Source organism: Fukomys damarensis, unplaced genomic scaffold (genome assembly GCF_012274545.1).
Source record: "Fukomys damarensis isolate Sample0158 unplaced genomic scaffold, DMR_v1.0_HiC HiC_scaffold_18, whole genome shotgun sequence".
Lineage (NCBI taxonomy): Eukaryota > Metazoa > Chordata > Mammalia > Rodentia > Bathyergidae > Fukomys > Fukomys damarensis.
Window position 1 is genome coordinate 48,469,680 of NW_022900930.1, and position 15,081 is coordinate 48,484,760.

The 15,081-nt window shown below is 44.1% G+C and overlaps 1 protein-coding gene across 1 annotated transcript in view; it reads right to left on the reverse strand.

Moving 5' to 3' along the window:
* Kif13b (kinesin family member 13B) overlaps positions 1-15,081 on the reverse strand; it is a 132,833-nt gene that overhangs the window by 58,041 nt on the left and 59,711 nt on the right. Inside the window, exons 11-20 of the mRNA XM_010625082.1 lie at positions 14,744-14,854; positions 12,259-12,393; positions 7,568-7,698; positions 6,616-6,702; positions 4,975-5,165; positions 4,250-4,460; positions 3,195-3,357; positions 2,767-2,913; positions 1,389-1,538; positions 792-920 (exon numbers count right to left, since the gene is read on the reverse strand). Coding sequence (XP_010623384.1) covers positions 792-920; positions 1,389-1,538; positions 2,767-2,913; positions 3,195-3,357; positions 4,250-4,460; positions 4,975-5,165; positions 6,616-6,702; positions 7,568-7,698; positions 12,259-12,393; positions 14,744-14,854 — 1,455 coding nt within the window. The remainder of the gene's footprint in view (positions 1-791; positions 921-1,388; positions 1,539-2,766; positions 2,914-3,194; positions 3,358-4,249; positions 4,461-4,974; positions 5,166-6,615; positions 6,703-7,567; positions 7,699-12,258; positions 12,394-14,743; positions 14,855-15,081) is intronic.

Below are 15,081 nucleotides of genomic sequence, written 5' to 3' on the forward strand. Positions count from 1 at the left end.
AAAAAAAAAAAAAAAAAAAAAAAAAAAATGCTTCAATAGCACAAGCAGGTCCCTTGCTGATTTCCTGTCATTAAACCTTTTAAACTGCTTCCTGCCAAGCTTTGGAAGCAGGGGTGGTGCTGGCCGCTGAGGGGTACTTACACACTGCTGTGAGGACTGGGGCAGGTGGTGCCACAGACGCTGAATGGGCAGAATCCCAACAAGCGCATGACTGCCCTCCAAAGACTCGGCACAGGCGGGCACCCGGCCCCCACTCCCCCAGCTTCCCAGGAATCTTCCTCCCACCCTGCTATCTGGATTAGCAGCCTCTCCTCTGGGGACTGCTTTACTGGAGTGGCTGGGTCACACAACACTGGAGTCTTGTTCCACCCTGTGTGTCCCATACAGCCATGTGCCAACTGTGCAGGGTGAAGCCACTAGGCAGGAGGAGCCTGGCTGTACCCATGTTGTAGCCCCAGTACTGGACACGCCATCTGGCTGGTGACACTCAACATGGACATGGTCCACAGAATGCTAAGCACTCAAAGATTTATTTGGAAACAGGGATTGTCAAAATTTGAAAAAGAATTTAAGAATTATTATCTAGACAACCAAGGTCCACTGGGTGTGGAGACGCACAGTTGTGATCCCAGCACTTGGGAGGCTGACGCAGGAGGATCAATCACCAGGAGTTCAATGAGTTCAAGGCCAGCCTGAACTGAACTACACAGCCAGACCCTGTGTCCAAAAAAAGACAAGCACAGCCCTCAAGAGCAGCCCCACTTGGACTACATAAGGAACCTGGAACTCACCATGCAGACCAGTCTATTCTCCTGGGCCTCCTTCTCACAGAGGACCTCTGTGGGGTCGTCACCTCCCGCAATCCTCTCCCCGACGGAACCGCTGATTCGCATCACCTCCACATGCAGCCGGCCGGCCACCTGGAGCAAAGGGGCAGAGGAGACACTCGTTTCTGGGTATGATTCCTTTGCCTTGACAGGATCTCTCTCTCCTGTGTTACAGCTGAACTGCCAGGGAGTAGTTTTTTGGGGGAGGGGGTGAGATAGGGCCTCATTAAATAGTTCAGGCTGGCCTTCAATTCACTATGTATCTCAGGCTGGCTTGGAACTCATAGGGATCCTCCTGCCTCAGCCTCTCAAGGGCTGGAATTCCAGGCATGCGTCACCAAACTCAGCTCTTGAGTTATTAGTTTCTAATTGATACTCTGCCCTCAAAGTACTGACAATAACCACCATAAAGCCCTATGGAAACAAGATACCCATAACACACATACTATCATTTGTCACTACTACTAAAAAAAAAAAAACAGTAGTAACAGCATCCCACTGCCACCCAACTGTTCCCAGAACTGCTCTCCACAGGAAGTGAGGCACAAAGAGAAAGCCAACCTCTCCCTTCTGGTTGATGATAGGGACAGCATATTGTAACTTCACATCATAGAAAAGAGACTCGAGGAAGACATTGGCCACCCCAATGAGACTATGATTTTCCTGCTCATCGTAGAATGGGTCAGCACGCTTGAAATAAGATCGGATTACCTGAAAGAAAGACAGGGCATACAACTTCACAAACCACAGAAAATAAATGCAATCAAACTACTGCTTTTGGATATACTCTAAGTCATTAAACTTCACTTTTATCAGGATGAGTCCTGTATTTCTTATGGTAAAATAAAGCTCTTTTGAGACATGGTCTCACTTTGTAGTTTTGCAGTGCTGGCTGGTCTTGAACTCACTGCAATCCTCCTGCCTTGGCCTCTCGAGTGCTAGGATTACAGACGTGCACCACCATAACCAGCTTAAATTTAAGTTCTTCTTCATGCACAGCACTGCATTATTCACCATTCTCTCACACACACACATGCACACACACACACGTGCAAATTTAGAATGGAGGTCAGTGACGGTGACAAGAGGGAAATCCCAATAATAATCCCAATACCTTAATCACTTCTGCTTCATGTGGAAATCTTTAAGTAAAAATATCTAGCTATCAATTGGTGATAATTTTACTGATGGCAATCTAGAAAAATAAACATTTTTACAAAATAAGAAGCTAAGTAAATAACTCCATGTGTACATGGAACCCACAGTATTGAAAATACATAACACAACTTTCTATTTTAAATATGCACAAGTACACATGCCTGACCCAAATGAAACAACCTTCAAATTGAGGAGCAAATACCAGCAAAAAGATCTATGGCACCTGCTTTAGGGTCAAAACTTCTTTTTTAAAAAAAGTTCCTAATAGTGCAAATGTTGAGGTATCATGATATACAATTTGAACAGCATGCACTGCAGGTTTAGCCTCTGAAAGGCTCAGTGAGTCGGGAAATGGGAAGAGGGAGGAGGACTAGGTCCAAACTCTGTCCTAAAGAGAACCCCAGAGCAGCACAGGACAGACACTGCTGCTGGCCAACAGAAGGCCTAATGGGAACTGGAGAATCTGCTAGAAACCCAGAGAAGAGAACGAGGAAAAGGAAAAAAAGATATCAGATGGGTATGTAATTAAACTTCTTAATGGCCAGGGATTTAGCTCAGTGGTCCCACCACCTGCCTCACAAGTGCAAGGTCCCAAGTTCAATCCCTGGTACCCCCTCCCCGTTAAAACTCTTATTAAATAGTTTAGAGGATTAAACTATTTCTAACCTAGAAAAAGCACAACAAATTTGGGAAAATGAACAATTTCCCCTGCAATGGGCAGGTGGGCTCCACGCTCTGACTGCCCAGGAACCAACTGGTCTCCCGCTCTCCTGCAGCTTACCGGGGTGTCTTCCTCACACTCCTTCCACTCCTGGTAAAGGTCTCTCATGTCTAACAGCCTGTTGTCCAGTTTCTCCAAAGACCAAATCTGCTTCCCTTTGCCTTTTCTTCTCACCTGGATTGCAGGTTCACTGAGAAGAGAGCCCCGCTGCAAAGACAGGAGGAGGGGACTGTGTGGGACACCACCACAAAATTTACAATGTAAATCAGTGGATGTTACTGGTGGGGAAGGGGTTGAGGAGTGGTTAACAAGATGAAGGGGAAACCACTTTGGGAAGACAGACCAGGACAGACTTCTCAGAAAACAATTCAGACAGCTGGGTGAACTGGCAGGGCCTGGCGAAGCGGAGAGTGTGTTCCTATGCCCCTATGATGTGGTCACACCTCATCCCAGGGCATCTCTGTGGTGGCACTGAACGGCTGCCTCACCTTCCTATTGGCATCCAGGCTGGAGGCTGGAATCTGAAGGGTCACTTTATATTCGGTTCTTTTATCCAGCTCCTCTGCGATGTAACTCGCTTCTCTCACCAACAGATTGGCTTTAACGATTTGTTCCCTCAGCCTCATCAGGCTGTTATTCAATGTCGCTTCTCTTGAAAGAAAAAAAAAAGGCAGAATGGAGGTGAGGAGGAGGTGACACACCAAGCTCACTTAGAAAACTACAGTCATGACATGTAACGCCATGCTGCAAACCAAGCTGCAATGGTGTCTTCTGCATGCCGGAAACACATCACTAGCACCGACCATGCACACACTTGTATCGGCTCCGTCACAAGCGCGGGCACACCTGGGTAGCAAGCTGGCTGGAGACAGAGTGGCACTTCACAAACCTGACCCTGGGGTCTGCATAAACTCCAGATTCTGACTCAGTAAGTCTGGAGTGGGGACTGGAAACTACACTTCTATCAATGTCCAGCCGACGGGGATGCCGTCTGTCTGCAGACCAGACTCTGAATACAAGAGGATAGCGACGCACAGGCTGCACCTAGGAATAAGGATTTCAGTGCACTGCCACTTAGGCCGCACAGAGATCAGACTTGCAATCTGCATCTCACCGCACACCATGCTTTATCTACCCGAGCTAATCAGTCCAGACAACGAACTTCCTTTTTTTGTTAAAATGCTCCTAGGGCCGGGGATTTAGCTCAGCAGTTCGGTGGCCTGCCTTGCAAGCGCAAGGACCCAAGTTCAATCCCCAGTCCCAATAAATTAATTAATTAATTTTAAAAATGCACCTACCCAAGCTTCAGAACCAAAAGTATACTTCTTTATTCAAATCCAAAAGCTGTATAAACTGAAAGTGGAGCAGCCCCCAACATGGGCAGTTTTAAAGCAAGGGTTATAACCTGGCAATTCCCATTTGTTCAAAACTGGAAAAGAACACTGCAAAGTGGTTCTAGGCTATAGTGTGAATCTTTTACAAGCAGTGACAAAGGGTTCCCCGCTTCCCCAGGCGGTCGCTGTGGTGACAGCAGCTCCCCCACCTCTCCTCCGCCCACTGGCGCAGGCGCTGCTGGGTGCTGGGCGAGTGCAGCGAGAACCTGTCCACGCTGCGGCAATTCTGCTTCTCGGGAGACAGCCTCCGCCGCAGCTGCTCCAACTCGTGCTCATACATGAGCCGCTGGCGCTCCAGGGCAGACCGCTTCTCTTCTTCGTGTTGCTGTTCTAGGCTGTTCAGGATTGACTGCATCGGATCTGAACATGGTTTTGGAGAAAAGGTAATGAACAAAGGGTACAGCACACTTCACACTCGGTTCTACACTGTTCGATTGTCTGTCTTTCTAATAAAAACCATGAAAGACAATGTGTTAGTCAGCTTCCCTTACTGCCAATTACTTGCATTTCCACAGAGTCTCAGCTAGATACATTCCACACTATTTTTCTTAGACAAAAAGTAGCTCTCCTCTATGTGCTACCCACTGCCCAAGAGATGAACACTCCAGAAATACACTGAGAGCAATATGCTAGGGGCTTCAAATCTGAGAAATTCTACCAACGAGGACAAACTCTCAGTGAGTAGATTATATATGAAGGCAAAAACAATGTTCTTATAAGTATAATAATTACCATAGCCAAACATACAAAAGAACAGAGTTCATTAAAGAGAAGAAAAAAAAAAAAGCTCCAAGACCATACTGTAAAGACTCTTTTTTCACTAACATTTTAACTATCGCCTTGACAAGACGCTACTGTGCACAGACTTGCTCACCGTTATTGCCCAATGCTTTCATGGTCACCTCCATCTGCGCATACTCAAAATTAAAGTTGATCTCACTGGAAACCTCGCTGGAGGAGTCCCCGTCCACATCCAGCTGCTCAGAACTGCTGTCGTTCTTCAAGGAGGGATCCTGCTCCTCATCCTCTCGGTCTGCTTTCTTCTTCTTTTTAGGCAGACTGAGTCTTAGAGTGCACAAAAAGTTGTTGTTGTTTTAAGATGGGTATTAGTCATTCCACTTCTCAAACACTGACATTTGTCAGACACCAAGGGAATGCCATAAATACAGGGCAACTGCTGTTTTCTGGGTCGTTATACTGTAGAAGTAAAACACTCAGCTGTCCACAAACAACAGAAAATGTGACACTGGCCACCTGACTGTTAAGATCTGGGTGGGAAGAAAAGCTGAGGCCCCTTCAGGTGAAAGAAGGGCAGAGTAAGAAACCACCCACACTAAGCCTTACAGAATACACAGAGGGCTGGGCAAAGGGAGCAGTGCGGGAGACATGGGACAGAAACTCCCCTAGTCTCTGGGGCACTCAGGAGTAAAACAGCATAATACATGACTCTGCACTGCACAAGTTCAGTGGCAGAGCTGGAAATCTTAACCCAAACCATGAAGGTTTTGAAGACTAAGCCAAGCAATTTATACTTGATTTATTTTGGAAAGGAGAAAAACAATCCACAAACTTTGTACCCATCTTACCCTTTCCTTGGAAGCAAAATACAGTACCGGCTGGCCCACAAGCAAGGGTCTCTATTAGTGACAAGAAGTCAGTGTGACAGCTGAGGTACAATGGCCAGGGACTGGAAGAGGATGCCGGGATGTTAACGCTGCACAGTCTCCCACCTAACTATCCCTCCCAACAATGACAGCAGTCTGTCTGGAGAACAGTTCCTGTGTAGCCCCGGGTAGAAATGTGCCCCTCCCAGTCTCCCTGGCAGCTAGGAGACAAATTCGAGCCAAGCAGATATGAGTGAAGATTGCTGGGTTCTGGCTAAAGGACGGCCATGCTGTGCTGCCCCTTCACTTCTCTTTCTCCCTTGAGTTGAATGCTACGTACACAGCAGGAAGGGCATAGCCACTGTGAGACCCGGCAGGTGACAGCCAGGACACTTCTGAGAGGTCAGTCAACACTAACAACTATCTCAGATGCTTTGTTCTGTCCAAGAAAGCACTGGTTTGTTTATGCCATCACCGTCAAGGGTGCTGTTACTTGCAGCCGAAAACATTCCTAAAGGAAAGACAAACTTGATTTCATGCCTAAGGAAATGATGACCACCATTATTTTTAAGCAAAAATACATGTGTGTATATCTATAAACAGGTATATATACACACAAATAAATACTAAGCATGTTGAAAAAATTAAATACTCATCTTCCAGGGGGAAAAAGGAGAAAATATGCACCTAAACTAAGATTTTTTCCTGAGTATACTGACCCTATGTTCCTAGAGTTCAGACACTGATGTAGTGAACAAACATATAAAAACATGCATATAGCAAACACATACATCTACTCCCACACATACACAAAATAATGCATAATTTTTATGATTTACTTTAAAAATGTATCCTATTTCAGAGCATAACCATCAAAAACATTTCCCCTCTGAGGGCTACAAGTGTCATACCTGAAGAAATGGTTATTTCCCCATAAGATCCTGTCCCCGTGGTACAGCTGTACTGGACTGGAGACAGAAGACCCATTTACAAATGTTCTATGGAGAGAAGAGGAAAGCCATGAATGACGATTACCCTGTCCTCTGCTTTAATTTTCCAGTACTACAACAGTCTAGTTATAAGCGGAAACAAAATGATTATAAGTCCTCAAAATAAATGTGCCCTCAGTGAATTTTAATATTCATAATATTTACTTCTTCATTGACTTCCCTAAAATGTTTACAGTACTAAGTATAAGAGGTGACAGTGCGCCTGTCACTTTGAAGAAAACAACCAGCAGCATTTTTTGCCAAAGATAACACTCAACCTTTCAAATAAAAATTTAAAATTTTGAAAACCTCTTGTCCATGTCCTCCAACCAAAGACTACCAAGAACTTAGCATGGCGAACAGGCTGGGTTTACTACTAGCAATGAGGAGTGACATAGGAAAGTCAGGTGTCCTGGTGAGATGCTGTGAGGAAGGGACCTATTGTGAGACTGAGTTTCAGCGAGATGACCCTGGATGCCATCAGAAAGGGTCGGTGAACAGGGAACTCCCAAAGGACATCAATGACACCCAGGAAGCCTGAAGGGCAAACAGAGTGGGAAGGCCAAAGGGCGGGCGGGTGCCCAGGAGCAGGAGCTGTCAGGCAGGGTGTGAGAGACTCTGCCAAAGATGAAGGAGTCCCACAAGCTGTGTTGAGTGAACCACGCAGCAGCACAGGGTGTTGCCAGGGGCTCTGACCAAGATCTGGTGAGGCCTAAATGAGGCCATGGGAGTGAGAACGCAGAAAGGAGTTTCTACAGTTAAAGAGAAAGGGCTTGGCATCGGGCTGGATGTCCTACGTGACACCAACTACCGCTAGGGTATTTTCTCCCTCTTAAAAATTACTGAGACCTTCAGACAAATTCCAGTACATTACCTGGTGTCCTTTTGAGGCGTCAGTATAACCTGGCCTTCCGAGGTGATGTCTATAATGCAGTGCTCAGGAAGAATTCCCATTCCACACAGCTGGATGTCCTGGGAATTTGCTGATCCTATCAATGTATGTTCCTAAGAGAGAATCAGATTTGCTCATGATATTGTATATTTACATGTGCCCATGATAGAGAGATCTTCTGTAAGTAGTCTGAAATAAAAAACTTAAAATGAAAAAAATGTCGTCAGTCCTGCTTTCCTAACTCTGACCCCCAGTGTTGTGGGCTGGAATAGCTAAAGATAAACATCCTGAAAGAGAATGCTACGTTTGGGTTAACACTTGTGACCATGATTTGTGATGAGAACCGTGGGAACTAGAATGCCTTATCACCTAAAATGAGGTCATGCCTATAAGACTCCTAAAAAAGACAGACTGTCACCCAGCCCAGGGTTGGTCATTTGCCACAGCCTTTGATACAGGACAACCCTTTGCTAGCAAAGCACACGTTTTTTTATTTTACCCACCTCTGCATCTCTCTGTCATTTACCAGTTCCTTCTACAACACACAAACTAAAATCACCTGCACTGAACCCTCTTACATTAACCTATTAACTTAGATGAATGACATTTAAGGCAAATGGAGTAATAACTTTGAAATTCAGTCTATAAGTTACATTTCCTTATAAAAAATAACACACAGTTGTTATACCTTTTTAAACTATTTTATATTCCCGTCTATAACATAATCCATACTTTCTATTATTACAATCTTGATTCCAAATGTTTCATACTGCTCTCAGAGAATGAGCCCTGTGTTGATAATGTACCAAAACTATGGTTTGGAAATCGCGGTTTCTTCAGTTGGACATCACTTACCTCAATCAAAATGAGTCAACTACAAGACAAAAGCTACTGACATATAAGGGTTTGAAAAAACTTAGGTTATTTTATGAATCTCTTCGCATCCCCTAACCTCACAGAACACATATTATAGATTAAGTTCTTATGACCTCAAACTGCTCACGTCTAGGCCCAGTTTTGGCAGGTAACTCAGCTATCCTTGATGGAGAAAACCGCATGGTCAGAACTGGGCTCCCCATATGCACCGCCACCTCTAACTTACCTGTGCATGATGAAATATCGACAGGACCTAGGGAGTGTGCTAGGCCTCCTTGTTTCTCTTTTCAAGTCAGTAAGCTTTGTCTTATACTCTAAGTAACACAATTCAAATACTGATGAGGAAAAGACAAAATTTCTCATAGGAGATGATCCAGTGAATAGCTAATGCTGGGAAGGTACAAGGTAAGCAAAATGAGAAGTTGATCGGGGATGGCACAGATCTCAATCTCTGTGTAAAAGTGGGTATGAGGACCCTAAGGTGTGTTAGCAGGAGTTGTTCCTGAAGACACACAGTCAAGGTTCTGTTCTGAAAGAGCGAGAGAGAGACCACGCAACTTGGAATTAGAAGAAACTCTATGGTTGTTTTAATCTGACTCCCTTACAGAACGGGTGGCTACAGTTGTCTGGAGGAGTGAGGTTATCACACTGGAGTTACTTGTCCAACATTTCAACTGGTTCAAGAAGCGCAAAGCAAAGAAAGAAAACAGTGCAGTCTCCAAATTCCACCATCCCACATCACGGTGTCACTTTACTGGAGTGAGAACTGTTCTTGGACTGAGATCACCCGTTTGAATGTGCGTGGTCATGACTTCGGCCTTGTCGTGGGGTTAGCTTGGGCAGTCAAGACACTGACACTGCCTTTGACACTGGCCACACAGGGCTGACGACAGTCTGGAATGGAACCAGACACCTCCACACAAATGACCAGAAGTGTTCTGACTTCTCCAAAAATCTCTGGATGGTTTCTTTGTTCAAGTTTTTAAGGAATAGTTGTGAGTCAGGGTTTTTTCTTGAGTATGTGTCTGTGTGTTCCAACCTGAAGTACATCATACAAGAAAAAAAAAAAAAGAACTTCTAGCTCTGGGAAACAAAAAGGGCAGCATAGTCAGGTGCCATCCCTATGTGCTAGCTCAAAAAGCTGCCAGTGACTGCTCAGATGCAAAATAATACATCATTTTTAATACACAAAGTTACTACTTGTATAAAGGACCACAAAGCATCAAACAAAAGTGGAATGTGGAAAATCAATATGAGTATAGTGTTTTTTTATAGTGACTTACATATCTAATCCTCACATTAACCCAGCACAGTAGCCAGAGCAACTTCCCTGTGTCTGCAAAGGAAGAACCTATAGACAGAGAGGAGAAGGGGCAAAGGCCCTGACCATGAACTCACCACACAGTCCTCCTCCCCAGTACCGCAGCACCAGAGATGTGCACACCACACATGTGCCAGAGACACAACTTAGCTCACTACATAACCACGCATGGTGTAAGATACTCATTAACAATGGCCGATTATCAGGCAGGGGGGTAGCTCAGTGGCGCCGTGCCTGCATGGCAAGTGCAAGGTCCTGAGTTTGATACCTCGTACTGAGAAAAAACAAAAACAAAACAACTTTTAAAACAAAACAAAAACAGTAGGAGATCATCAAAAATGACACAGGAACTATTCAAGGATATCTTCGAATAAAAAGTTGGAAAACAACCAATATGAGCCTTTTATAAATGAAATCACACACTTCTCTACTTTTAAAACTGTTTCCAACTTAATCAGCTCAACTTTTTATCTTCCTAGTTACATTAGTCAATCCCATCTACATGAGAAGGAAAGAAACTAATACAAGTCTGTGACAAAACTAATTTATCCTCTGGATTTTTCAAAGGCAATTTGGAGCACTCATAATTTATGTGGTGTCTCAGAATTCATGCTCTTTCTAAAGTCCTCTCTTGTCTTCCTAATATGTCCCATGATTTACAAATTTCCGTGTATACCAATGTTATGGGATGGATCTGAAAGGTCACCCTAAGTGTCTACATAGTGAACACTTGGTCCCCAGCAGGTGGTGGAGTCTTTTTGGGGGGTGGTACTGGGGATCAAGCTCAGGTCCTTGCACTCGCAAGGTAGATGCTGGAACCACTGAGCTAAATCCGGGGCACTTGGTGGAATCTTGAGGAGGGGACTGCGATTGGAGGTAGCAGGTCACGGGGCACCTCTGAAGGGTTATGAAACTGCACCTTTTCTGTGCTGTCTGCCCTAATGTTCTGCCTCACCACCAACCTAGAAGCAAGAGAACTAAACCATGGACTCAAATCCCTGAAGCCATGAGCCAAAAACCCTTTCTTCCTTTAACTTTCTTTTGTCGGTATTTTGTCACAACAATGAAAAGCTAACACATCAATATTTATCTTTTCTTTTCTGTTCCATATTCTGACCCTCTCAAGTTTTTAAGTGACCTACTCTTCCTTTTCTTACAGATAATAATTCAAACTTTTTTTTCCTGGCCAGGGATTTAGCTCAATGGCACTGCACCTGCCTTGCAAGTGCAAGGTCCTCAGTTTGAATTCCAGTACCCACAGAAAACAAATCAATTTTTTTTTCTTAGTTATCAGAAACAAAAATTTCCTAGTAAGTACTCCTAAGAATTTTACCATCTTTAAATACTTTCTCTCATGGGCTAACAAAAATGCTCACAAAAAGCTTCATATAAATCAGTCATTTTCATCCAATGACTAAATGAATCATTTGGTCTTAAAAGTCATCTTTTAAGCTTTAAAATTATTCCCTTGTGTAAGTTACTGATAATGTTAGGTAAGTGTGGTGAATTAACTAATGGTCAACTTGAAATGCCCAGCTGAACAGAATCAGTGTGGTCTGGGCACGGAGGACCCACCTGAGGATTGTTGCCAACAGCACACAAAGAGAAGTGAAGGGGAAGATGGGGGCTGTTGATGTTCTAGGAGAAGCTTGCTGCGGATGGTTTTCCTGATACGAACTCGGCTGTTTGCTTTGCGGGAGGAGCTCGGGGCCTCACTGTCTCTGGGAATGGCTGCTGTTCTCGTCAGAGGAGCTCTGGTCTTCACCGTGAGTATCACTTCCTGGCTCCAGCATGGAGCCCTCAGCCTGGTGGCACAGACCCTTCACCCCACCAGCACAGGTTTTTTGACTTCTGCCATTGGCCTTTGGGTCTTTCTGGGGCAGACCCTCAATACGGACAAGCAGGAGTTATTGCTGTGAGCCCTAGGCCTCTGGCTGGACTCATAGAAGACTGTACCTTGGACTCAAGGCTTTAGCTGGACTCGTGCAGGACACTGCTATGGATCCAGACCCTTAAATGGATGCTTTGGGTCTCTAGAGTGTGGCTAGATACTCTGTATTTGACTTTTTGGGTAACCACTACGAAATAAGCCTATAAATTATGTGTCCTGTATTAAATTTATTCCCTTGCAAAACCCTGACTACAACATTAAGTTATTGAAGTTGTTGAAAATAATACTGGGGGCTGGGGTTTAGCTCAGTGGTTCCGGTCCCTGCTTTGTAAGCTCGGCGACCCGAGTTCGATCCCTGGTACCAAAAAAAAAAGAAAATCATATCAAAATATATTTTTATATGACTAGGTTGAATGTCATCACCCAAAGACTAAAAAGGGAAACTGATCCCAGAAACCCAAGACTGTTCTACACTCCAGCTTCTTCAAATGAAAACCGTGTGTTAAGTGTTCTCTGCATGAGCGTGGTGCCCTGAGTTTAAAGTCCCAAGGAGAGTGACTGTTCTGTGCAGGCGCATTGCCTCACCTTTAAGTAGTACACCAGAAGCTCATTCAGAGCAGGGTCGGCATTCAGGTTAACCAGGAAGCACTTGTCATCCCCAACCTTGATTCCTGAGGACTGAAGCGAGATCCCAAGGCTCTCCAGCTGTTTCTGTCGCTCCTGCAAACAGAGTGGAGAAGTGTTAATTCCTGAGCTTCAGAGGCAGCAAGATCCCAAAGATCCCAATAATTACTCAGGACAGGAAGTTGGGGGGTGGCTCAATGGGAGAATGCTTGCCCTGCAAGAGAGAGGCCCAGGGTTCTGTCCCAGCACCACCAAAAAAGAAAGATTATTTATTCAAATAAAGCATCTTCAATATAGCATTACAGTTACTGCATTTTGTTCTTTCCAAACTAGCTAGTTTTATTTTGCTAATTAAAATTTATTTAACAAGTAAAGCCCATTACAAATAGTAACCAAGTAAACTAGTGAGTTCTCATTTTTCATTCTTTTTTTTTTGGTTTTTTGAGACAGGGTCTCACTATGTAGTTGAGACTGACCTGGAACTCACTATGTAACCCAGACTGGTCTCAAACTCACAGCGATCCTACTGCCTCAGCCTCCTGCGTGCTGGGATTACAGGCGTGCGCCACCACGCCCAGCAGAGATTTACTGTTTTGTGGCTATACTCCCAAGATACATTTTTTTTAACAGACCAGGTCTCATCAGTGAGGCAGGCAGCAAAGCCAATGAGCCAAATCCCTGGCCTCTAAGTTATATCAATGAGAGAAAGGAAAAGCTCAACAGCACCAAGGCCTAGGGGCTCAGAAGCTGAGGTGCTGAAGGAGGTGTTGGATAAAATCAGCACAGCCTTTGCAGCTCCCAGCACTTGGGAGACTGAGGCAGGAGGATCACTTTGAGTTCAAGGCCAGCCTGTACTATATAGTGAGTTCAAGGCCAGCCTGAGCTTCACAGCAAAGACCTTCTCTCAAAACAACAACAACAACAACAACAACAAACAGCAGAGCCCTCCAAGCTGGGACCTGTGGGCAGAAGAGGAAAAGGTGCCCAGGATAAGCCCCCGATACTGTAATCTCACTTAGATCAGACTGCCTCGTGTCCATTTTCACAGTGACACTTTGAAGTTAGTGTTTCACTCTTAGGGTGCACAGTTCAGCTCCAGACCGTAGAACTGTTAGAATGACTTTTAATTCATGAAAAACATAAAGGAAGATATGTAATGAGAAAGGATTTATACACAGGCATGTTTTCTTCTGTAATCTGGGGCCGAGGCACTAAGAGAGACCCTGAGGCAGGGACACAGATGGAATGAGGCTGGCCACATGCTGATCTGTAATGAAACCAGGTGCTGGGCACCAGTGCATTTATTATGTTCATCCCTAACTGAAAATGCTTTTGAAATCAAATTAAATCCTAGTTCACACTAAAGTGACATTCACTTTATACTAAGTAAGAGTAGTACCAACATGTGAAAGGTAAAATGATTCTGGACAGCACATTTAAAGAAGAAATGCACTGGATAATGAAAGATGTTGTGAGTTCTATGAATTCTCTAGTCAGAGGACCAGCTAAAACATGGATTTTTAACTCAGAAAAAGGCAAGAGGCAGAGAGGTGGCTATAAATAAATAGCTAAACAACTGAACTGGATAATAACAGTCCCTATCTCGTGGGGCTACAGAGAGGATTCCATAAAATACTTCAGTGATAAGTGCTTATTAGCAAAGTGCCCCAAACGGAAGCTTGTCCAACAAGTGCTGACTTTCCTGTCATGAGTCACTGCAGACAGGTGGGACACTTACTGTCTTAGCTATAGAACAACAAAGGAGGGCAGAGGAGTAGAAACCAGAAGAACAAAAAATTTCAATTAAACAGCTACTGAAGAGCTGTCCAGTCGTGACAGAGTGCTAGCCAGGGTCCTGAGCTCCGCATCTCCATACATATTTCTAAACCAGAGGGTACAGGACCCCAAAGAAGGGAAACCAGAGTCTTTTTCTAAGAAGAAAGACTTTTTGACACCTTTCCTCTATGCTAAACTTGACTTGGTGTTCTTAAACTAATGCTAATGTTCCCACCGGAAGAGCTCACAACCTTCTGTTTCAGGGTTTTCAATAATGAGTCACCACCAGATTTAGGTATTTCATTTTCCCTTAAGGTGCCATGAAGGGAAAAAGTTCATAACCAACTATCTACTACTATTAATTCTGTAATTTTAGTAAGTTCTTTTTAGGTCTACAAGGCACTTTAAAAAAAATGAAGTATTCAGAACCAGGAAGGTGTAAATAGCTATTTCATTTTTTAAAAAGTATTAACTGATATTTAAACACTGATTATTTCTTACATAACAAACTATTACAATTATGCGTTCTTTACCCTTCAAATTATTTTTATAACACACACATTCTCTTGGATCTGGTTTCCTATGCACGGTGTGAGATTTGTCATCAGCAAATCTATAAATCAAAAAGGAATCAGAGGGACACCACCTCTGGACCACTCAGAAAACACACCTGGGCAATCTCTTCCGTTTTTCTTAATTTTTCCTCCCAGGTCACAGTCATTTCCTGGATTAGCTTCTCAGATTCTTCCAGCCGGTCTTTTAGCTCTGGAGATTTCATTGCCTATAAGCAAAATGTTTACATCATGAAAGATCTGGACAATGTCCTGGAAAAACAATCAGTCAACTCTTGAAGGACAAAGGTAGCCCTCTACCTCCTCTCAGGACTGTGGCGTGCTGAGATCCCCATCTGCTCAAAACACTGAGTCAACAGTGGCCCTGGTGCCTAGACACTGAAGACCAAACCATCAGGTCACCCAATATACTTTCTTTCTTTTTTTTTTTTTTTTT